The sequence below is a fragment of the Schistocerca nitens genome, chromosome 2, assembly GCF_023898315.1.
Source record: "Schistocerca nitens isolate TAMUIC-IGC-003100 chromosome 2, iqSchNite1.1, whole genome shotgun sequence".
In the NCBI taxonomy this organism is placed as follows: domain Eukaryota; kingdom Metazoa; phylum Arthropoda; class Insecta; order Orthoptera; family Acrididae; genus Schistocerca; species Schistocerca nitens.
The window spans coordinates 761,245,982-761,271,229 of NC_064615.1; the positions used below are offsets into that span (position 1 = coordinate 761,245,982).

Consider the following 25,248-nt stretch of genomic DNA (forward strand, 5'->3'; position numbering starts at 1 on the left):
GGAGACAGAATTTAGAAGTGGAGATGAAACCCCAAGATGTACCAAAAATGTCCAAAAGGAAGTATGAAAAGGAAAAGGCAAGGGGAACAAAAACTGGAAGGAATACAAGCAGATGGATAGCCAGGTCTACAAGTAAGAACACAGGGAGGGGCATTGGGAAGGAAAAACAGCTCAGGAGAGCTGGGAGTGGGGCAGGCATGTTTGAGAACTTTTAGGAACACAAGGAGCCCTTTTAGCACTGCTTTTGTGTTAAGGATTAATGAATCAAAGGTAACTGTAATGAAGAGTAATAGGAAGCAGATTATCATCCTGATAACCATCAAAACTGGGGAAGCCATAGCAGGGAAGTTTAATTATTCTGCAACCCACGGAGAAAGAATACACAAAATGATTGATGGGAGAGTGACATCAGAAACAAGGAGGAGGAGGAGATTAGTGGTTAACGTCCCATCAACAACGAGGTCATTAGAGACGGAGCGCAAGCTCGGGTCAGGGAAGGATGGGGAAGGAAATCGGCCATGCCCTTTCAAAGGAACCATCCCGGCATTTGCCTGAAGCGATTTAGGGAAATCACGGAATATCTAAATCAGGATGGCCGGAGACGGGATTGAACCGTCCTCCCGAATGCGACAGAAACAGGGCAATGATAGGGAAGAATTCTCCTATAAAACTGCTCTGCTGCTGTAAAATATTGGCATGAAACTAAAAATAGTTGCTAATGTTTATGTATGAAACAAAATCATATGTGAAACAAATGCTGAGAGAGAGAAACTATTAAAGAAGAAACTTTAAATGTCTGAAATGCAGTGCTATAAAGGAATGTTAAAAACAACTCAGTAGATGAAGGAAAGATTAAAATTCTAACATTTTACTGATTATTAGACAAACAATATTTCCTCAGTTTAAGGTTGGATGATGGAAGTAGTGTTGTTCTGTTAAGGAACCATCTCAACATTCACCTGAAATTATTTAATATAAAGCCATGGAGAAATAAATCTGGTGGGCTGAGTGAGAATTAGAATCCTCATGCCTTTAAAATCGGTGTGTATTGTCTCAATGTTCTAAATGACTTGGATTAACTATGAAATGTACTGGCACTGAAAATAATAGGTGAGGAAGACCTCAGTGGAAAACCCTCATCAGAAGAATGTGCAGGTAACTCAGACCCAGTTTGCTGGAGGTATAACTTTGTTGGGCCAAGGAATTTTGGTAAAGTGTTCCCTGAAGTCACTGGAAGAAATCCATGCTTTCATGGAATAAACTGACAACCTGAAAGCCAAGGAGAATGTGAGCTAATTTGCACCACTATTTTTATAGATTTTTAAATGCACAATATTGCAGAGAACTGAGAATAAAATGCAATGTTCATAACCATTATGATAAAAAAATGCTCTCAATAGGATCCCAGAAAGCCTCAGTGTTTAGAAAGAGTAACATTTTACCTGGTAAAGAGCTCCTCCCACAGTTGGTCCAACAATGAGACCGAGACCAAAGAATGTTTCCAGTGAAGCCTATAAAAATTGAAACTTTATTTCCTGGAACCTAGTATAATAAGATAAATTTATAGAACTTCACATCTTATGTAAAAATTTTGTACTCACAAATGTTGTGGCAACATTGTTTGGAAATTCTTTGGCAATTATAGCAAAACTTGCTGTCAAAAAAGCAGCATTTCCAAGTGCTTCAACTATTCTAATCAGAAACGACAGCACAATGAATGGATAGTGTCCGTTGACTTTGTCCAGCAGGCTGTAAAAACAATCATTAAGAATTCAAGTAGATAAGTAATGGCACCTTTAGTCAAACAATGGCAACATTAAAAACAAGTACTCTGGTGTCATACACAACTGTTTACACACAGTATGAAAATATTACTTCATTTTATTAGAATATCTGAAAATATCCAAGTATGAATAATATAAGAAAACTATAAAGGGGGAGGCAGAATCCTAAGTTTTCAGTGCTCTTCTTTGACAAACTGAGGAAAGGTAGTTTACCTAGCATTCAATGTCTTTTGTGCAAGAATACCCACAAATCAGAGTTATTGGCTCTAGATAACATCTTTGTATAGATTTATTTATAAAACAAGTTACTATTTTCATGCCTTTAGAGATCAGAAATAATTTTGGTTTTCCTTGAAGATGAACATATGTTAATACTAGTCTTTAATTTCCTCATCATAATGTACTACTACTACTACTACTACTACTACTACTACTACTACTACTACTCGTTAGTTAAGTTCAATTCTGAATTGATGTTGCTGTTTCTTGAAAATATTGAAATTGCTTATTGACAGAGGGTGCCAAAAGTGAAAGAAAAGTTCTGATTTGACATTGCTACTACACTTACCCAAATAATATAGCACATGTGCCTGTGGTAAAAATTCCACCATTGAACATATACTTTGGTCCTATCCTGTTGAGCTGCAAAGGAAGAAAAGGAGCCAAAATATAATGAATTAAATTGACAATCATGAAACTGTAAAATTCATTTGGGTGCCTTAGTGATAAGTATATATGGTGTAAGTTTTTAGTTTGGCAAACATCTAGTTACCTTAATTTGTGTCCAATAGAACACTACTTACATCTCAATTATGAAAGTGCGTAATACAACCTCAGTGAGGAAAAAAATAGCATTCTCATATTGAGAAATGAATTTAACTACTCTTAGGATTCAAGTGATACAAATGTCATGAAGTTATGAAACCTGTGAACATTATTGCATTTAAATGAACCCAAACAGGGCTACATCAGTGAAACTTCTTGTTTTTATACTGACAAAGACTTACATGGGATGCTCTCAGAGAAACTGTGCAATAATCTCTCTGGCTGGTCTGTGGAATGCTGTTATAACATACTTTGCTCTACTCACACCTGCCCTTGGAATTCTAGTATGTGGAAATTAAATTGGTGCAAAAACTAGATTTAAGTGGTACACTAAGTCAGTTATAGATATTGTGGGATTTGCACTGTAAGAATTTTGTACAAATTACTTTAAGGATCTTAATATTAAATGAATGTCAAATTTTTCCACTAAAACTAATTTAAACTTTTCCTTTATTTCATAACCAGTTCCAGCTTTTTAAACCATCATCCAGCTATTAGCTGTAAAGAAAATCACACTATATTTCCAGTATGAAATGGGATCACAATGGTGTGAACGTAAGTGAATTAATGGAAGTTTAGTTACCTGTAATCCAGTCACCATAAGAGTAAACCTGATGTAAACATTGAACCTCATTGGATTTCCGTTTCATGTGGGACTGCAGCCAAGCTGTCTCAAGTACTGTCAAGTATGATAAGGGTACGTTTTGTGCTGTGCATTACGCATACATCGACTTAGCGATAATACAGGACTACAGCTTTACCAGCTCATTTAACTAGGACAGTGCTGGCCCATCAGCTGGTACAGCTAGCCTGCAGTGACGTGGCCAGCTGAAGTTCACACATAAAAAGATACTAACAGAGGAGCAATACAGCTTCGATGTCATTTAATTTTTAAGCAGAACGAAATAATACACCAACTCTCCCACAATATTTGTACTATTGTAATTATAAACAAGAATGATGAAAATGACCTAACCCCAGGGTAATTTTTCTGCATAAGCTGTGTGTAACATAAAAGAGTATTGAAGGATTTCAGTGTATAGTTAACTATTGAAGCCACTGAAGCTATAACTTAGTTAGCCGTCTGGTAATCTCTTAGCTCTTTCCTTATCCGAAGCAGAGAAATACATTTCAGTTCTGGAAGTGTCACCTGCTGCATTCATAACAAGCCTATCAAGAACAGAATCCATGAAGCCAACCAGACGCAGCATTTTCTCTTATATGACAAGCCGTTCTATATCCCACCAGCGTTTGGCAGTGATGTGTGAAAAAGCTGTGCACGTTAGTGCCAGTACATCTGGCAGCTTAACAGTCTTGTTACTTCTCGGTCCAAATCCCGCAGCTTGGCTCCAGGTAAGTTCTGTTGGGTTCATATTGTAATGGTACAGTAGGAAATGTAAAATGCAGCCTCTGTATGATGTGTTCGATGCTGTGAAAATGGTTGTTTTTCATGTTTCTACGATACTTATCTACCTCTGTGGTGTAAGACGATGGACATGTCCAAATAAAGAGGATTTGGTTTTTCATTTCTGCTTTAAAAATTAAATTATGTTTTTTTTTTCATTCAAACAACTTTTGAAAACAACCTTTCATAAAACATAGATAATTAAGAATTTGTATTTGAAATGGAAACAGAAATTTCACGTCCAAATGTAATTAGAAACAAGAAGACCTTCATTATTCATAAAAACGATTATAAGTTTTATGAGTTGGGGCTATTTCAAATTGAATAAGAAAAAAAGTATGACTTACCAGAGTTGCTTCACATTTCATAAGGCTATCTACTGCTCTATACCTTCAATCTCAGTTTCTTCATATACTACAGTATATACAATGCTGTGAAAACTTCAGTGTTGATTATCTCCATAAATTTATGAAAAACATTAAGAATGGCCTATTTCCCGGCGCTTTTTAACCGTGTTCCATGCACATGTTTCACTACATACTGAAAGCAGCCTCAGCTATTTTCATGCTGTGCATTGACAGCGCGACAATCAGAGCACAACACTGCAGAGGCTGTGACTGTACATGATTTTTGAAATAAAAGCTATGTAGCTAAAGCTTGATTAAGAAAAACTTTGACGGCTGTTAATACACTTTAATATTGCAAAGTTTCATTTAACTTAGCTTAGTAATAAGATATCTAATACGTAAGTAGGACCTACTTCCAAGAGCATAACAGCAGTTTTCATGTGCTATGGCTATGGCTTCATCATGTTTGTGTTCGTTTGTATCAGGTTTATTATTATGATTAACGGATTATAGTGAAAGTGCCATAAGTATGAAAATGGCAATGTATTCAATGCCTACCAATTCTAAAGAATACCCTTGTTAATTGTTACGGTGTATCCACTCTCAGACACTTGCCAACGGATCATACACCTGTTTAAGACCCAGGTGGAAGACCCATTTACAAGATTTGTCCAATATACTCATCCAGCACACCCTACAACAGGCCTATCCTATCACATCAGAGGCATGGCCACCAGTGAATGCATCCATATGATATATTAGTTCTGTTGGAATTTACACACAGCATTTTATGTGGGCATGGCCAGCAAATAGCTGTCTACCACTGCCAAACTGTGGCCAAGAGTAGAGCTGATCACACAGTGGCAGAACCCATGATCTATTTCATCACCAGCTTTGCAACCTGTGTCATCTGGATTCTTCCCTTCAAACACAACTTTTCTGCAATATATATAAGGGAGTTGGTTGTCCTTACAAAATACCCTTTGTTCCCATAATCCTTCTAACATATTTCTACTAGTTTCCTGCCCTACTCCCACCTCCAGCCTACCCCAGAACCCCAATTTTACTCATCCTGCATCTACAACATTTTCTCCAGTCTCCTATTTCTCTGTTCCACCACCCCCTCCTACACTGGAACAATGTAGCTCTACAGGAGGTGTGTGTGTGTGTGTGTGTGTGTGTGTGTGTGTGTGTGAGAGAGAGAGAGAGAGAGAGAGAGAGAGAGAGAGAGAGAGAGAGTGAGAGAGAGAGAGAGAGAGACATATATACTATAATGCATTATCAATAATGATGCTTTTGTCAAGCCTTAGGGATCAGAGTTAATTTACTTACATGTTTTCCATACAGTGGACTGACAATGAAAACCACCAACTCGAAGACACCAAACACCAGTCCATACTCCGTAGCAGTTGCTCCTTTCTTTTCTGCCTATGAAAAATACCCAATAGGAATTTAGAACTTGACGTGGCATTGATTATATTAAGTTATGGGTTAAAGTCATCTCAACCTTAATTTTTTGAAGACTGAAGGTACCTTGAAAATGAATATTTTGGGATGAAAGGAATGGAAAGGAAATAGGATGGGAAAGAGAGAGCAAGGAAATAACTACCAGCTGCACAGGGCATTGTGGCAATGCAACAGCAAGAGCAGAAAATTTATGCTGGACTGGGAATCAACCCTAGACGTTCAGGGACTAAACAATGAGGTCATCCCACCTCTGGTCAAGGGCTTGTTCATCCAGAGGCAATATGCTCAGACAAGGAGAGTAAAATGTGTAGTAATTATACAAGTGCAGCACTGAAGGCAGTTTACTGATGCCAGAGCGGAGTAGTTTGGGGAGAGTGGGCAGGAGGGGGAGGAGTGGCAGTAAGAGTAAGAAAAAGAGTCATTGTAGACAAGTATACAGGTTTGATTCATATGTAGGTTAAAGCAGATAGCAGACAGGGCTCAGCCACATGAGGGGAAACTCTGCCCATACCCAACCTCTGCCTGACTAATCGCAAAGACAAAAAAATGGTTAAAATGGCTCTGAGCACTATGGGACTTAATTTCTCAGGTCATCAGTCCCCTAGAACTTAGAACTACTTAAACCTAACTAACCTAAGGACAGCACACACATCCATGCCCGAGGCAGGATTCGAACCTGCGACTGTAGCAGTCACGCGGTTCCAGACTGTAGTACCTAGAATTGCTTGGTCACTCCGGCTGGCAGGCAAAGACAACTACAGAATAAAGGATGCTTTCTAGTCAAGAGATCCAGAGAACTAAATGGAAAAAGGCTTAACATGTAACAGATATTGGTTGGATCATCAATAATAAAACAAGATGAGAGAAATAGTTAGGCTGCATATGGATGTACCCTGAGGCTCTGCATGTGAAGGGGACAGGTCCACCCTACAGCTGTCCCACTCACCAATCATCATGGGCAAAGTGTTAAAGAGGACAGCACCCACTAAACAACAGTGTGCTACTCTTAAAACAATGAGTGCAGCACAGAGATACAAGCTGCCTAAAAGCAATTAAAACAGAGGAAAGGAGGGATGACAGAGGCAGCAAGCAAATGAAGCAAAGTTGAGGACCCCCTTGACCCAGAATATGGCAGGAGACACCCCAGCCAACCTACCCACTCTTACCATAGTTAAGAACATTGTATCTGAGAATAAAAACCTGTCATGGAGAAAACAGAACTATTTGAATTGTCCACAAAGTTGTCTGCCAACATGAGAGACAAAGAATTTGGAAGACAGCGTTTAGCATGGAGAGCCAGGAGCTTGTGACATTCCACCAGACAGGCTTCACAACCACAAGGAGGGTGGCTCATTACATAAAATAAAACTACAGGTCAGTAAGTGTGACCAGTGTGGAGACAAAATACAATGGTGGGTTCCTTTCACAAGAATGTGACAATAGTAGTCTTCTTGATAGTGATTAGTTTTCTTGAGGGGCAGTAGCTCACTAGATTTTCCATCTGCAAGTGGGCAGAGGCCTTAATAGCACCCACAAATTACATCTGAGATTGTCTAAGTGCTTGGGGGTGAGTAATCTTTTCTCTAGACAAATTGTTGGCTTGGAATGCACACTATTTGCAACACTCAGAATGGCAACGGAGCAGACATATGATTAAGTTCAGAAAAATTCATGAATAACAGAGACCAAAGCATGATAGAGCTGCTCATTGAGTTGTTACAGATTAAAACATCATTGAGGCAGGCCTGCTTAATAAAATATAGCACTCTTAATGATCATCAGCTCCACCATAAAAACTCTACATGTTCCCTGCAATGAACAGTGTCCCTCCCCTGTAGGAGACGTAAAAACATAGCCCATCCTCTCTATGGTTTTAAAACCCTCAATGTGAAAGACAGTTGGATCAAATACTCACGAAGAACAAATGAATAGGTGCTGGAAGATTGTGGGGTAACTAAAACTTTAGGGTCAGATTCTGGAAAGAGAGGGGTCCTAATTTATGGCCTGGGTACCAACCAACTTGGGCAGGTGAGGAAGGGGGGGGGGGTGGTGCTGCAAGAAAAAACAAATGTAAACACACAGGGGATAGGTACTGGCAGAGAGCTATGACCTACATTCCTATTTGTAATCCAACCTGAGGATGGCTGTTGGGGTTGATGCCCCTTGTATACAGAAGGGTGGCCAGTCTATGATTATAACTGGGTGTAACAATTTAAAGGGTGAAAGTGCTGCTGAGCCATAAACCTGGCAACTGTAGTCCAAATGGGATTGGACCAGAGTTTGGTAGATACAGAGGAGAGTAGTTTGATCCTCACCCCACGAGGTGTGGGCAAGGAAACAGAGCATTATGCTTTTGCATGCAGTTGGTCTTTCGTTGATGGTGATGGGACAGCCAAGCCAGCTTCTTTTCAAAGACGAGTCCAAAAAATCCAGACTGCAACAACGTCCAAGCACTGTGTACGCAAGTGAGTTCTGGGTCAGGATGGGCTGTAATACAAGAAATGTTTTATCTGCGTTTTTGCAGGAGAGAATTGGAAACCATGGGACAGAGTCCAAACACAGGCCCATCAGATGGTCCCCTGAAGCTGGCATTAAGCCAAGGCTTGAGGGTGGGAGCTGTGCCAAATATGAAAGTCATTCATCTGTAGCACAAAGGTGACCAGTGCTCCGAGAGTGTTCACTAGCACATTGATAGTGATGGGTGTGACACTTGTTGTTGCTGATGCCTGAGGGGGCATTCAACATCATCATGATCATCACCCTAACGAAAAGTTAACATGCAAATCTCATGGGTAGGGACGAAGGCTGTCCCCACATGCAGAGCAATTTATAACGTATTTAAGTTTGCAGCCGTTCCCCACCAATTTAGGGATGAGGACTGACAGTTAACAATATTTAACCACTCTTGTAAAACTGGTATCAGTATGTGCGATGATGGTGGGCAGATCTCCAACGAGACCAAGGCAGCACTAATTTCAGTGTACAGGACAGAAGTAGCCACAAAATGCTGAACTGAAAGCGGCATGCCACAAACTTCGCAGAATGATCGATCCTCCTGCAGGAGACGGAAGCCATGTGTGAAAGGGCTGTGCCCAATGCACAGTCTGATAAGCAAAACCTCTTTCCAGCGATGAGGCTGACATGAAATCCGCCAAGCCTTTGTGGTCGATTTGAGTTTTTTTTTTGGTTTGTGGTTTTAGGGCGCAAAACTGCTATGGTCATTAGCGCCCGGTCCGTTACTGAGGAAATAATAAAAACTGAAAATGGAAAACAGCAAAAATGGGAACGAAACTCAAATAATTGGACACACTAAAAGCAGAAACAAGGCTTAAAAGTCCACTACAGAGAGGGGTTGATGGTCCCCGATAAAACTTCAAATGACTGACGTCATTTCACTGTCACTAATAAACTGGAGAATGCGGTCGGCTGAGCGCGTGTCATCTGCTAAAATCGACGATAGATCAGGCGATAGCTGGAGACGGGAGCGTAACGGATTAAAATAGGGGCATTCAACTAAAAGGTGTCTTACCGTCCACAGCTGAGAGCAGTGGGGACAGAGTGGGGGAGGATCGCCGCTTAAAAGATGTCGATGGCTAAAAAGACAGTGCCCTATCCGGAGTCTAGCTAAAATTACCTCCTCCCGACGACGCGTTCGGGAGGAAGAGGTCCAAGCGCAAGGAAGGGCTTTCACTTCCCGCAATTTATTTCGGGGAAGTGTTGACCAATGTTCAAGCCATAAGTGAGCAACTTTGCGACATAAACCGCTCTGTAGATCGGTGAAGGGAAGCGACTGAATAGCTGGCCGAGGAAGAGAGACTGCAGCCTTGGCCGCTATATCGGCCGCCTCATTCCCACAGATACCAGCGTGTCCCGGGAGCCAGAGGAACGCCACCGAGACGCCCCCCAGGTGGAGCGAGCGCAGACAGTCCTGAATCCGGTGGACCAGAGGGTGCACAGGATAAAGAGCTTGGAGACTGAGGAGAGAGCTGAGAGAATCCGAGCAGATTACGTACTGTATACACTGATGGCGGCGGATGTAGTGGACAGCCTGGAGAACAGCGAAAAGCTCCGCAGTATAAACCGAACACTGGTCGGGAAGCCGAAAGTGATTTGGGGCGTCGCCAACAATATAGGCACTCCCTACACCCAACGATGTTTTCGAGCCGTCGGTGTAAATAAAGGTGGCGTCCGTCATTTGTGCACATAGAGCAGCAAATGCCCGACGATAAACAAGTGAAGGTGTACCTTCCTTGGGAAATTGACAAAGATCACGGAGCAGACAGATCCGGGGACGGAGCCAAGGCGGTGCTGTACCCCAAGTTGTCAAGAAGGTTTTAGGAAAGTGGAAGGAAAGAGAATGGAGCAGTTGACGGAAGCGGACTCCCGGAGGTAGTAGAGAGGTGGAGCGGCCTGCATACCCTACATCAAAGGAGGCGTCGAAAAAAGGGTCATGGGCTGGATTAGCAGGCATGGAAGACAGATGGCTAGCATAACGGCTCATAAGGACCGCTCGCCGATTGGACAGCGGAGGTTCAGCAGTCTCAGCATAAAGGCTTTCCACAGGGCTAGTGTAAAAAGCTCCAGACGCTAAACGTAATCCACGGTGGTGGATAGAGTCGAGACGCCGAAGAATAGACGGCCGAGCAGAGGAGTAGACTATGCTTCCATAGTCCAATTTCGAGCGCACTAAGGCGCGATAGAGGCGGAGAAGGACCACTCGGTCCGCTCCCCAGGAGGTACCATTCAGGACACGGAGGGTGTTGAGTGTTCGCAGACAGCGAGCCGAAAGATAGGAAACGTGGGAGGACCAGCACAGTTTTCTGTCAAACATAAGACCCAAGAATTTAGTGACGTCTGAAAACGGAAGGTTGACAGGACCTAGATGTAAGGAGGGCGGAAGAAACTCCTTACGTCGCCAAAAATTAATACAAACGGTCTTACTGGGAGAAAAACGGAAGCCGGTTTCGAGGCTCCAAGAGTGGAGGCGATCGAGACATCCTTGAAGACGTCGTTCAACAAGGCTGGTCCGTTGAGAGCTGTAGTAGATCGCAAAATCGTCCACAAAGAGGGAGCCCGAGACGTCAGGAAGGAGACAATCCATAATTGGATTTATAGCGATGGCAAACAGTACAACACTCAGCACGGAGCCCTGGGGTACCCCGTTTTCTTGAGAGAAAGTACGGGAGAGAGTAGTGTTCACCCACACCCTAAATGTTCGCTCTGCCATAAATTCGCGAAGAAAAAGGGGCAGCCGGCCTCGAAAGCCCCAAGAGAACAGTGTGCGGAGGATGCCTGTCCTCCAACAGGTATCGTATGCTCTCTCCAGATCAAAAAATATTGCTACCGTTTGGCGTTTCCGGAGAAAATTGTTCATGATATAAGTGGAGAGAGCAACAAGATGGTCAACTGCAGAGCGATGCTTTCGGAATCCGCATTGGGCAGGTGTTAAAAGACTGCGTGATTCCAGCCACCAAGCTAAACGGTAATTCACCATACGCTCCAAAATCTTACAGACACTACTCGTGAGAGAAATGGGGCGATAGCTAGAGGGGAGATGTTTGTCCTTTCCAGGTTTCGGAATGGGAACGACGATAGCTTCCCGCCATCGTCTGGGAAAGGTACTGTCGGTCCAAATTCGATTATAAAGGCGAAGGAGGTAACGCAGACTATGGGTTGATAAATGCAGCAACATTTGGACATGGATACCATCCGATCCAGGGGCGGAGGAGCGAGAAGAAGAGAGGGCATGTTGGAGTTCCCGCATGGAGAAAACAGTATTGTAGCTTTCGCGATTTTGAGAGGAGAAAGCAAGAGGTCGCACTTCCGCTGCACGTTTCTTCGGGAGAAACGCTGGCGGGTAATGTGAAGAGCTCGAAATCTCAGCAAAGTGCTGACCCAATGAGTTAGAAATTGCGACGGGGTCCACTAAGGTATCATGCGCGACAGTGAGCCCAGAGACCGGGGAGAAACTAGGCGCGCCTGAGAACCGTCGAAGCCGACTCCAAACTTCCGAGGACGGAGTGAAGGTGTTAAATGAGCTAATAAAGAATTGCCAGCTTGCCTTCTTGCTATCGCGGATGACGCGACGGCATCGCGCACGGAGTTGCTTATAGCGGATACAGTTTGCCAAAGTAGGATGGTGACGGAAAATGCGAAGAGCACGTCGCCGCTCACGGATTGCGTCACGGCATGCCTCGGTCCACCAAGGAACTGGGGGGCGCCGGGGCAATTCGGAGGTGCGTGGTATTGAACGTTCCGCAGCTGTAAGAATAACGTCGGTAAAATGTGTGACCTCATCGTCGACGCTGGGAAAGCGACGGTCATCAAATGTCGCTAGAGACGAAAAAAGTGTCCAATCGGCTTGGGCAAACTTCCAGCGTCGCGGGCGCATATATGGCAGTTGAGGCTGCAGCCTAAGGACACATGGAAAGTGGTCACTCGAGTGTGTATCATCAAGGGCGAACCATTCGAAGCGCCGAGCAAGCGGAACAGTACCGATCGCAAGGTCCAAATGAGATAAATTTGTCGTGGAGGCAGACAAAAACGTGGGGACCCCAGTGTTGAGGCAAACTAGATCCGCTTGGTGGAAGACGTCTAGCAATAGGGAGCCACGTGGACAAGGATGTGGAGATCCCCAAAGTGGGTGGTGGGCATTGAAGTCCCCAACCAGCAAATAGGGGGGTGGAAGCTGACCAAGAAGATGAAGGAGATCAGCGCGTGCCATCGGTGTGGATGATGGAATGTATACAGTACAAAGAGAGAACGTGTATCCAGAAAGGGAAAGACGGACGGCGACAGCTTGGAAGGAACTGTCTAAGGGGATTGGATGATAATGGAGAGTATCATGGAGAAGTATCATGAGTCCCCCATGGGCTGGAGTGCCTTCCACAGAGGGGAGGTCATATCGGACGGACTGAAATTGAGGGAGAACAAAGCGGTCATTTGGACGCAGCTTTGTTTCCTGAAGACAGAAGATGACCGGCGAGTAGGATCGTAAGAGGATCGACAATTCATCCCGATTGGCTCGAATGCCGCGGATATTCCAGTGGATAATGGACATAGGGTGAACAGAAAATGGAGGAATGTGACCAAGGGTGCTGTCAACTCAACGACTGCTCAGAGCTTGCGACCGACAGCAGGGAATGGCATTCAGCCGAAGGCAGAAGATCCTGATCCATAGGTTGGTCAGGAGCAGCTCCTGCCACCAGCGATCGGCCGGTTGACCGGCCACCAGCAGTGCGCCTCGGCGACACAGAAGATGGCCGCGGGCGATTTCCGCCAGGTGGCGCTGTGGATGGGACACGCCTTGGCGGAGAAGGAGAGGAACTGGGTTTCTTTGTAGCCTTCTTGGAAGTATGAGGTTTAGAGGAAGGAGGAACCGATGGTGGTGAAGTTGCCGTACGTAAAAACTCTTCACGAGTATGCTCTTTCTTCGAAGACTTGGTGTCTGACTTGTGGGCTCGAGATTTAGCAGAACCCGACGAAGGGTGAGCCAAAGAGTGGGCAGGCGAAAGTGGTGAAGTTGAACGGGCGATCTTTGCGCTGGCCGATCGGACGACCGTGGCACTAAAGGTGAGGTCGCAAGTCTGCGTGGCCGCCTCCTTTGTTGGCCGAGGAGAAGCAAGGACAGTGCTGTATTTGCCTGTCTGAGGCACGGTGGGCTGTCGACTGGCGAATAATTTCCGAGCAGCAAAGGTCGACACCTTTTCCTTCACTCTTATTTCCTGGATGAGCTTTTCGTCCTTAAAAACTGGGCAATCTCTAGAGGAAGCAGCGTGGTCACCCATACAGTTTATGCAGCGAGGGGATGGAGGTGGACAAGCACCCTCATGGGCATCCCTGCCACACGTAACACATTTGGCCGGATTAGAACAGGACTGGCTGGTGTGATTGAATCGCTGGCACCGATAGCAACGCGTAGGGTTTGGGACGTAAGGACGAACGGAAATTATCTCATAGCCTGCTTTGATTTTCGATGGGAGTTGCACTTTGTCAAATGTCAAAAAGACAGTGCGGGTTGGAATGATCTTCGTGTCAACCCTTTTCATAACCCTATGAACAGCCGTTACGCCCTGGTCTGACAGGTAGTGCTGAATTTCTTCGTCAGACAGTCCATCGAGGGAGCGTGTATAAACTACTCCACGCGAGGAATTTAAGGTACGGTGCGGTTCCACCCGGACAGGGAAAGTGTGTAGTAGTGAGGTACGCAGCAATTTTTGTGCCTGGAGGGCACTGTGTGTTTCTAACAACAGGGTGCCATTCTGTAATCTGGAACAAGACTTTACAGGACCAGCAATTGCGTCGACACCTTTCTGAATAATGAAAGGGTTGACTGTGGAGAAGTCGTGACCTTCGTCAGACCGAGAAACAACAAGGAACTGTGGCAACGATGGAAGAACTGACTGTGGTTGAGACTCAGTGAACTTACGTTTGTGAGCAGACATAGTGGAAGGTGAGGAAACCATTGCGGAAGAATCCCCCATGATTACCGGCGTCTCCGATGGCGCGCTCCTCCCTTGTGGGGGCCCTCTCTGAGGGCACTCCCGCCTTAGGTGATTGTTCACACCTCAGGTCACACCTCCCGACAAACGGACGGAGGGACCAATCGGCACTTTCGGAAGGTATCAGCTCGGGTAATCACCCCTCCCTGGGCCTGGCCGTTACCAGGGGGTACGTACGTGTCCTACCTGTCTACCCGGGGCGGGGAATTACGCGTTACCCCGTCACCGGCTACGCATGGAAGTGCGTGGGTCGGCCTTCAGACACGCACAGGGAGGAAGAAAGAGAAAGGGAAAGGGAAAGGAAAAAAAAGGTCTCAAACGCCGCAGCGGAGAAAAGGGTAGAGAGAAGAGGTAAGGAAAAGAGAAGGACAAAGGAAGAACGAAGACTTACAAGTAAGGAAGGCGAAGAATGTGGTACATTTACAAGCGTCCGTCTCCGGACGTAGGCACAAACCATTCCCCCAGAGGGGGAGAAAAGGAAGGAAAGAGCCAGAGGTGAGGGGGGGGGGCGAAGATGGGGGATGGGGAAGGATTCGGAAAGGGAAGGTATGCAGCCCGGAAAGGAAGGAAGGCCACATCAGCTCGGGGTCCCGTGCTCGCTACGCACGTATCCACAAAAGAGTTGTGGATCCCCTGGGGGGGGTCGATTTGAGTGACAGCAGTTTGTTGCAACCATTCCGTCTCCCACTGACATGATACATCTGTCAGAAAATGAGATAATGGCGTGCAACTGGACATTGATGGACAGCACTATCCCAGCCATGTCGTTACCCTGTATCCCAATGGGTCCAGGTACCCAGCAAAAGATGATCACCTTGTCACAGTAAGGAGTCATGGATGAGCTGAATCAGCGTGTCTACCAGATACATTTGGTGAAGTGCATGCAGTGCACTATGAGTCTGAACAGACAAGAAAACCCGTACAGTGATGTCTGAATCCTCTCCAGTGCCCTCAGTATGCCATTTAACTCGGCATCATAATTTGTAAATTGTTCTGGAAGATGCACTTTAAGAACCTATGAGGGAAAACAGCAGAACAACCGAGAGCATTCTCCTGCTGGGATCCATCTGTATAAATAACGATAAAACTATCTTACATACTTAAAATAGACGAAAACAAAGTTCTAAAAACCAAATCTGGAGTACAACTTTTCTTGTACTGTGTCAAGCTTAATATCATTTTGGGCCTCTGAAGACCCCAAGGTGGCAGTGCGTTCTATCCCTGAGAGTATTTTCATGCCCGAGAGATCCAGATCCTTGATACAGTCTGTAGCACGTATACCAAATGTCTAGGTCGCTTGGGGCCGATTTCTGAACAGTCGCTCGAAGGTGGGTTGGATCACTGAACTAAATGCGAATGACTGAGGTGACGCCGAGATTTTCAGCGCCTGTCGAGCCGAAAGGATATATTGCCAAATCCAGAGTGGTGATTCACCAGCCTCTGCACACAGGCTCTGAACTGGTCTGGTCCAAAAGGCTCCAGTCGATATCAGAATGCCCTCATGGTGAACAGCAGCTAACATCCGGAGGTAGGAAGGACACGCCGAGCCATAGAACACACTGCCATAATCTGATCGAACAAATGCCCTATGAAACTGCTGGAGACGGGACCTGTCAGCTCCCCATGTTTTCCCGCCAAGGCATTTCAAAATGTTCAACGACCAGAAGCCTTTTGTTCGTAGGTCTTTCAGGTGTGGGAGCCATGTTAATTTCGAGTCAAATAATAAGCCCAAAAAGTGCACAGTGTCTTGAAGCCTCCACGACTGCCACATGTAGCTTTCCCGTTACATCCCATAGTGGTATGGCCAGATCTTTGACATTTGTAGCATCACATAGGGTGAGGAACAAACAGGTAAACCTTAAGGCAGATATAGCCTGAAAGGATATGTTCCGGTAATTCTTGAGTACTAAACGTTAGAATAAATGTTGCCGATTTTTTCAAATTGCCATTGACACTCCTCACAATTTTGCACCTCTGTGACGCCCACATTCTTCCATTCGTCACTTAACTCTGCCCGGTCCATCTCCATTATATTGGAGCTTACTAAGTTAAGGGTGTTATTCAAATCAGCCTCGACGGGGTAGTCGTCTAAGGCCTTACATCCAAGAAGCTTCGATATTTGGTTGGAATTAGCAGTTTCAACCAAAAGCTGACTGAGGAGTGGGTGTAGGTGATGCCTGATGGTACACCTTCCCTGTGAGGAGTAGTAGTTTAATGAAAGAGTTCCATAGGGATTCAACGAGACACTATGGAAACAACCGTCGACCCATGCAGAGCTCTGAATGCCTGAGCAAGCCTTATACAAGTGGGGGATGGGGGGGGGGGGCAGGTGCTCCAGAGGTTGCTCGCTAAAGATTGTTTTTCCTCAACAGCCATTCACCTCCTCAGCTCGTAGCACATCTTGAGTTTTTTTTTTTTATATAGGTGAGTACCTTCCTCGCAGTCCTGGCGGTGAAGCCAAGACCCCTGTTCTCCGAAACAACATTCCACTGCTGCGCCTCACAGTGGTCACTGAAGTATGACCAGAACTTACATTGACAGGAATGGTGGCGCTTACCAGTCCCCAACTCAGGAATCTTGGGGTCACCAAGCCCGTAATCAGCAAACTAATGCTGAGCCCCTTATGGGGTGACACTTAGAACATAGCCCTGTGGGACACTGTTCTCTAGAACCCATGAAGAGCTGAGAAGTACTAATTGTAACCCAGAACAACTGCTGGGATAAAAGCTGAGTAATAAAAATTAGGAGGGAGCGTCAGAAATCCCAGACAAAGAAAGCAAGTAAAATGTGATGGTGTCGGGCGTAATTTCCAGACAGTGTGCCTTATTGTAAATGGTATCAGGACCCAAGGCCGTATCATGAGCCGAGGCAAGGTGGGTCGCAAGGTATTCGGCAAGAGATAATGTATCAGAACAGAGACTATCCTGAAGGAAAACTGGTACAATTGTGGCTCTTTGATGGCCCAGAAGACTATGGAGCTTGGCCCACACCTAGGATGAAGAGAGATTTCCAGAGAGTAGATGTAGTGCTCCCACGTTCCTTCTTAGTTCATTTATATAGAGAGCGAGCCTTAGGAGAAAGTCTCCAAAAGGTTGTTCCGCAAAGGATGTTGCTTGAAACACTGCAGGGCTCTTTGGCGATAAACATCGTATCATAATAAACCATACTCAAAACTATGTGTTTTGGAGAGACCCTTCATGCAGTCCATCATTAAAACTACATATTTTCGTAATTACCAGTATAAATAAGAAAACCATCAAATACGGCACGTTAGCTCCCAGATGGTGGCTGCTTCTGACGCTAACTGTGGTGGGGGATGAGAAGTAGCGTCACAAAAAGTGTGGCTAAAAGTTAAGTCACTCTAATGGCATGACACGAATTTTAATGTTTCTACACGCAACTTTGGTGATGACATTTGAGTGACGTCATTTTTGTTGCATGTGGAAATTTGGTTTCATGCTACAGATGCAGACTTTTGATACTGCTTACCGCTCGGTTCTACATCACGAAATGAAGTAGCGTCACTAGATTTGCAATGTTATGAATGACATCGCATGTTCTTGCGTGTTTTTTAGCAGGTGGGTCGTCATTCTGTCAAAAATATGTAAGTCCTGATACACTAAAAGCTACGAGTGTTCTTTACTTTTATGAGCAGACCTGTACACCCAGTGTGTGATTGGCTCATGCGCAACATCATGGGCAATTCAAACTTCAGCAACGGGCATTTTAGATTAGATTTACTTTCATTCCAGTTGATCCGTAGTGAGGAGGTCGTCTAGGATGTAGAACATGTCAGTTATGTGCTGTCTGGAGCACAACAGACTGGCTAACCCAGATCATGCCTGGGTAACTCGGTGAAAACACTGGCTGTGACAGGCCAAAGTCGAGACTGGAGTCAATGTGGTGCATAATTTTAACCTACCAGAAAACACAAGAGTGAGCATAATGCTACAGCAAATATGGAGAGTTGCTTGCATTTAGTGTCTGGATGGACCTTTACAGTGATAACTGTGTTACAGTTTTCTCTCTTAAGTAATGTAGTATCCGTAAACGATTTCGACAGTTCAAAGAATAAAAAGTTTTGTGTACATGGATTGTTTCGTAATTGTAACCTACAGAACTTACCAAGAAATCTTTTCAGTTGTATATTTTATCCCCCTTTTTATACGTACGTATGTCTTGGCTTTCCGTCAGTAACTCTAGGAATGTAAAATTAGGGCGTTCTGCCTTGATTCGGCATTACCATGGGTAAATATACTGGCATGCATGTACACCAGCACACTGCGTGGCTTGACCCTGAAAAATTTTGAGACCTGGCCTGCATTCTTGGATGAATATCCAGGGCGCTGACCGCGATCTAATCTCGCGGTTGTCCACGCATGACGCATGCGACTAAGGCGTGTGGCTTTGCCAAGAGTTCCAGACCTTGTCCTAACTCGAGTGAGAATGTGTGTCCGAGAGCTCACATTCCTTTCAGACAGCAGTAGGAGCATTCGTTTCGAAAGTCCGATTTCAGAACTGCTGCGGTAGCAGCAGAGTTCTTTTTACGATTACTCTGCACTTAAAAATCTAAATGCTGTCATATGGGGGCCACGCCCATTTTAGAGAAGTTGGCAGTAGCATCCTGAACATATTTATAATAAAGTGGACTATCTGGATGATTTGATGACGATCCAGTGAACTAGTTAGGTTTTGTCTCTTGAGGAAGTTTAGAAGCAAATTTATTTAGAGCGTATTCTGTTTACTGAAACACTATGTATACGACGTAAGACGCAAATCCTTTCAGAAGAAAGATGTCCGCATATTTCAACAATTCCGAAGCGAAAACGCTGTTTGCAAAGTGGTCAGGGTTTCCTTTCTTCTTCGAGAAGTCAGATGCCCCTAGAACGATGATCGTAATTACTGCCCGATTAATCTTCTGTTTAAGGTACTCCTAGCATGAACTTTTAATTTGCAGTGAGAAACTTATTAAGCCCCAACACCAAAGTCAATTTTAAACCTTGTAAGCAGTGTTTTAGCACATCGCTTTGTGTTAAGCTCGTAAGCTAAGTAATGTTTCTACTGATTTCGCAAGTAACAGGAATTCGTTGAAACTCGAGCGTCATGACTTTCCAGAGGAGCCTCGCAAAGAAGCGTGGCTATACACATACACTACCTCTCCTTACCAGATTAACAAAGCAATTACTTATTCTTCACTACAAAAATTCACTCATGACATTTCCAAATTGGAAATAAGGTGTCCAAATCCTCAAATGTACAAACCAAATCTCATAAAAATCAACAGCTGGACTACTAGTATAATTTTCGTGAGAAGAGAAACAGCACATGCCGCGGGGGGAAAGGGGGGGGAGGAGGACTATGGCATACGTAGGTTCTGCTTATTTTTCTTTGAATATTTCATTTTTCTTGTAAAGGGAATGGACCCATTTATTCATAACAGCACGGCGAACCCACTATGTAGACGACTGTTTACGCACGAGCATCATTGTTGGAAAATGCCACTTGTGGCAGCTGCTTGCTCGACTTCGTCAAAACTACGTACAGTATTTTTTTCTAATATTGAATTTAGGCACTGATGGATTATTAATGCAATTTAAGTGTAAAAACGAGAATGCAATATAGAGATTTAAAACATTAGAAACGACGTCTACGAATGACAATTACGATATTACTTTAAATAACACATGACGTTCTCACTGTTCCCTTTTGTGATGTAAGACCTGTCGTGGCAAGCAAGGAATCCCTCCAAAACATTACGCTGTAAGTAGGGTCTTGTTTAGGATCTAGATACCCCTGTGCTGAACTCGTGGTGCCTGCTCCGCCACAGGGAATTGTGATAAACCACAAAAATTACAGTTATAGATTTACTTTGCTGTTATTCTCTCGTAATGGCGAGTACAGCCGTCAATTATGTAGTAGGGATGTTTATAAATTTTTTGTTTTTGCAGAATTAAAAATATTGTATACAAATTGCGGCTGGGCGGGCTGTTCTCTCACTGTTCTTTAAACAGTCAGTCCACCTACCTAGGTTGGTTTGAGGTTGTCTGCCCCTTCACAGTGCGCTGGTAGATACTGATTTATCCGACAAAAGCAGCGTTAACAAAAATTCGACTCATACCTACAACGCAATTCTAATCCATGGGCAGTTAAACTATCGAGCGTTCGGGATTCTTGCAGGACTCGTTTGAAAAAAAAAATCTTAAATTTAAGTTGGTTTACTGTCTTTAAAACACGGAAAATGGCTATCAAATGCATATTTAATATCCCGACGTCAATTATGCAATGTTACTGACTGTCTGTTACAAATTCACATCTGGGATATTTAGTCAGACTCGGTATTTTGAACGTCCCAAACAGCCACTGACCCACTACTACTTACGATTTAACACATTCAATCGTTCAGAAAATTTCTTGTAAAGAAGTGATGGCCATAATGTCTAGTAATCTCTGCGAAACACGCAACGCGGAGTTATGTAAGACATGAAATGTTCACATGTGAATATTTTCTAAAATAAAACATTCACAATATACTCAATACTGTAGTCGCTTTTCTTCAACGACACGAGAACTGATCAAACGTGGGAATCTACTCATTTTGATACAAATTTGATCAGCGCGGTTTACCAGACGACGGCGCCCGAGCGGCTATCCCGTCTCAGAGCTGAGGCACAAAGCCCTACAAAAATCCACTAGAAATGCTAAATTCCTATTTGATAGTATGTTAAACAGCCAATCAGGTCATTTCGAGCACTTCTATATTCGTGGTATTTGTGATGTCTACAAGTTTACCGCTAATAATTTAGACTAGAATCTCAATTCCGAAGTTATATAAAAGTTAATGAAAAAATTTATTCCTTTTCAGAAAATTACTAATAAATTTAATACTCAACGCTCCTTCTGGCTGCCTTTTACAAAATCAATCTCACTGACAAACGTCAGAAATTTCTTATTGCACAATAACCGTCTGATTCATACATTTACTTAGTTTTAATAAAATATCACATTCTTACTTTACGTAAGTCATCCGTTCACTCTCTCATATATATATAGTTTCCAAAGTACTTTTAATCACGTCAGAAATGTAGCAAAGAAACTAAAGAAAATTAGATTATATGAACCTATCCTCTTGGTTGTAGTTTCAGCTGATGTTACAGATGAATACATTACAGACCCTAATTCAACGTAATGCCAATGCCAGCACGGTTACGTGTTTTAGAAAAAAAATTGTACCCACGAAAGTACTGGAGTTATTGGTTTGCTATTTTAACAGTATGGTTGTGTTATCCTTAGAATTTGGTATACTAAGTATGAGAAAGACAGACAAAATTTAATAGTAATTTTTCAGATTTGTAGAGAGTACGTGTAACGTATTCCACGCAGCGTCAGGCAATTACTCGGCTCGCTCGGCCCAGCAGCCAGCATCAGCTGTGCCAGCCTGAGAATCAAAATCTACTCTCCTGGCACCACAATCTACTCTCCTGGCACCACAGCAAGCTACGCTTTTAATAGAAGATAATTCGCAATAATTTGCTACGTTACGAAGAGGTTTATTTTCTTAACGCATTTGTTTATCTGACAATTTCCTGCTAAAGCGCGCATGGTGTCCATATGAAATTGAAATGACATCAAAAGTCAGGAGGATATAGGTCTTAAGACATCTTTTGTAGTTGCGAAATAGCTCGTAAACCCCAGGGTTATGTGAAAGTGGTTTCCTCAGCTCCAAGTATTCAGGAATCATGTCCGGGGACATTGAGTGAAAGGTTTTGTGGGTCCTGGTCTGGATGAAATTTAACTACGGAACGAATCTGCTTCCTGCGAAATTAACTCACTTCATAAAGCTGGAATCCTGTTTACTCCTGTTTTCCAGGTCTTAGCGATTTCGCTAAATGAATTACCAAACGTTTCACCGGGCGTCATCTGTAATTTGTTTGATGCGAGGGAGCATGTCGTTTGGTATGTGAATGCTGACAGTTCTTATCAGCTGCCCACTGCAAAATTCAGCAGAACAAGCCCATCCAAAATAATTGCGAATACGTGTTTTACGGTTGACAGGGCCTGTATCACTCAAGTAAGACAAATGCATTTTAAAATTATGTTTTTGTGGTATGGTAGCCTAGGCTGCGGCCCTAGCTGTAACACAAAGATTAACATCTCTGAAGGACAATGAGCTAACACAATGAACAGCCTAGTGCAGAACGCTGATTGCGTTTGAGAAGCAGAGGCAACAGATCGAAGATGTTTCGCTTCAAAGGTCATGAATTTCGGCCTGATGAGAGAGCCTGCCTGCTACTGCCGTAGAAGTAAGAGTAGGGACGGAAAGGGCTCCTTGTGAGAAAGGGGTCTAAATCCAGCTACAAGGAAAAATGATCCTAATCTTCTCTTACAGGGAATAGTGCCAACTTTATTTGAGTGAAATATTTAATTCTTCTCTGAGTATTCTAACCAGAAGGATATTCTTTTGCATTTTGGGCTAACATGGACAAATATAGAAAATCTGAAGTGTCTCCTGTTGAATTGTGGGAATTCTGTCTCCTGTCAAGATAAGAGTAAAGTTTTCCGTTTTGTGTAACTGGTATGAGCAAGAAAAACCGGTGATGAGCTGTATACAATACCTGCAGACAATGGGTCTGCGTGGTGCAACAGAGGTGCTTACCAAAAATTCTGCGTCACCCCCACGTCTAGAACACAATCGGTAATTAGAGAAGTAATCTAACTGGGACCAAATTCATAGTCTTAATTTTGGCATCTCCTATCCCCGAATGGCCTGTGATTTCTCATTTTCAGAACCACGTTTTATTTTATGTTTTCAGACAGCTCACGAATCTTTTTCCTTAGGGCCTCAGCTGAACATTGTTGCACCGACGATATACCTTGGAAACTCCAAATTATTTTAGCCCTATCATTTTTGTGTATTGTGATTACTGAGAAACTGTCAAGTACGATGCAGTTTTTGGCCGTCTGGAAAGGGAGCACTGAAACAGTCCGGCTTCACACAATGGATGAAGCAGCAGTAACAGGAGGTGCCGACGGCGTTTGGTCAGACAGACTAGGTCCAGCAGGTGGCCACCACATTCCGCGCCCTTGATTGCCGCTCCACTACTATTGTCTCATCTAAACGTTATTCCTCCTCCCTCCCCCCCCCCCTCTCCTTTTTGACTCGTTCGATTGCCACTTCAAATTTCAGATGTTCACAGGTTGATAGGGTATATGATATTCGAGCGATTACAAAACTGTCAGATTTGCAAAGAATTTGGCAGTACGAGTGACGTTTCACCTTCTCCGGCCCGGCGGGGTGCGCTACACGGTTGGGAAGCGTTTTACAAAGCAACTTAATCTTCTCCTGAGGTAAACTGGCCTACAACTTATACAACTGGTCCATGGTATCCTGGATACTGCCACTAGGACAGTTTACTTCCGATATGGTACCACCATTTTACGGCACAGACATATGGGTATCTTTCTAGCTATAAATGTATCTCAACATCACGCGAACATTGCCCGTTTGAAAAAATGGCACCACAATACTGTCGCATGAGAGGTAATACATGAGGACATAGGATGTCCGTGGCGGACTGCTATGCTGTTAGAATTTCCTCAATCTCTAACAGACGTGACCTGAAGTCATACCCGACGTCTCCCCACACCATGTGTGTCTCCGTAACACTGGAAGAACGAGACCTCACCCCAGGTCACCACCGTAGCTGCCGACGACGGTCATCAGTGGCGGTGCAAGACTGGAAGTCATCACTGAACAGAATGCGATACCATTCATTAGTAGTCCATGCTTCCCAGTCAGAGCACCATTCCGAACTCAGCCATTTGTGTTCTGGTGTTAGGGGAAGCCTACATACGGGATGGTAATTCCTTATCCGGTTGCTGCTAGTCTCCCACCAAAGTTGCAGGCTGGCACAGAACTTCGCGGGTAGTCTTACTTGTTCTCAAATGGCAGGCGAAGGAGTGTACTTTGTGCACAGAACGGCAATCTTCCTTTGTCACCGCAATTCGTGGTCGACCGGAACCTTGACGAGTATGCCTACCCTGACGTTCCCATGCAGTCCAACATCAGACAACTCTCACATCAGAGTGCCCACAGATCTGAATTCTACAAGATTTGACCAGCTGACCAAATGCAGACACACCTTTCCAATAGTTAGATGCTGATGTCACTGCTTCACTAGTATGCGACATCCTCGTGAACTTCACAGTGATCATTCAACACTCCTTATATACTCTACAACGTCTGGCAACAATAAATGCTAACACAGATGCACACTGCTGGTCATTGTGTCAGAAAATTGTAATTAATGATTTACATATGACGCGCAGCGAGTAAAATTTGGAGCCGATTACAGTATGACAAGACAACTAGAGATTCATTTTTCACAAATAATTTTTCCATGAAAAATCTGGACGCCATAGACAAATGTAAGAGACTGAATATGATACTCACAAGCAATAAAACTTTCAGACAATGTGGAAGGAAACCACTGTTCCGACCAACTATTCAGGCTTGGCTTCAGTCATTTGCAGAAAGGCTGTGCATAGAGCTCAGTGGTACACACCAATCCTACGAGAGGCCGCCACCACATTGGCGTAACCACAGGCCAGGCACCTTTTCCTTTCTGAACAGCCGCCCCCAGATGGTGCTTACGAATCGAGACTACCTCCTGCTTCCAACCCACGTCCACCAGGGCGTCGTATTCCTCCGGAAGTAAAGACGCCAGTCGCCAGAGAGCGCTGTAATCCGCACACTACTTTCCTTCAGCCTAGTACTCTGTCAGATAGAGACCCACCAAGGAGCACAGAAGATACGCCACCAACACTCCTGCAGTGGCAGGCAGTTCATACCGTTCCTGCAGGTCCTTTTAGAGGACTCCAGTTCTGATATAGCAGTCGCTATTTACAGAGCAGCAGGGGCC

The 25,248-nt window shown here is 44.1% G+C and overlaps 1 protein-coding gene across 1 annotated transcript in view; it reads right to left on the reverse strand.

The window, feature by feature from the left end:
- Positions 1 to 25,248, reverse strand: part of LOC126236988 (MFS-type transporter SLC18B1-like) — a 61,344-nt gene that overhangs the window by 19,555 nt on the left and 16,541 nt on the right. Inside the window, exons 2-5 of the mRNA XM_049946713.1 lie at positions 5,694 to 5,789; positions 2,353 to 2,426; positions 1,602 to 1,749; positions 1,443 to 1,511 (exon numbers count right to left, since the gene is read on the reverse strand). Of these exons, the coding sequence (XP_049802670.1) occupies positions 1,443 to 1,511; positions 1,602 to 1,749; positions 2,353 to 2,426; positions 5,694 to 5,789 (387 nt within the window). The remainder of the gene's footprint in view (positions 1 to 1,442; positions 1,512 to 1,601; positions 1,750 to 2,352; positions 2,427 to 5,693; positions 5,790 to 25,248) is intronic.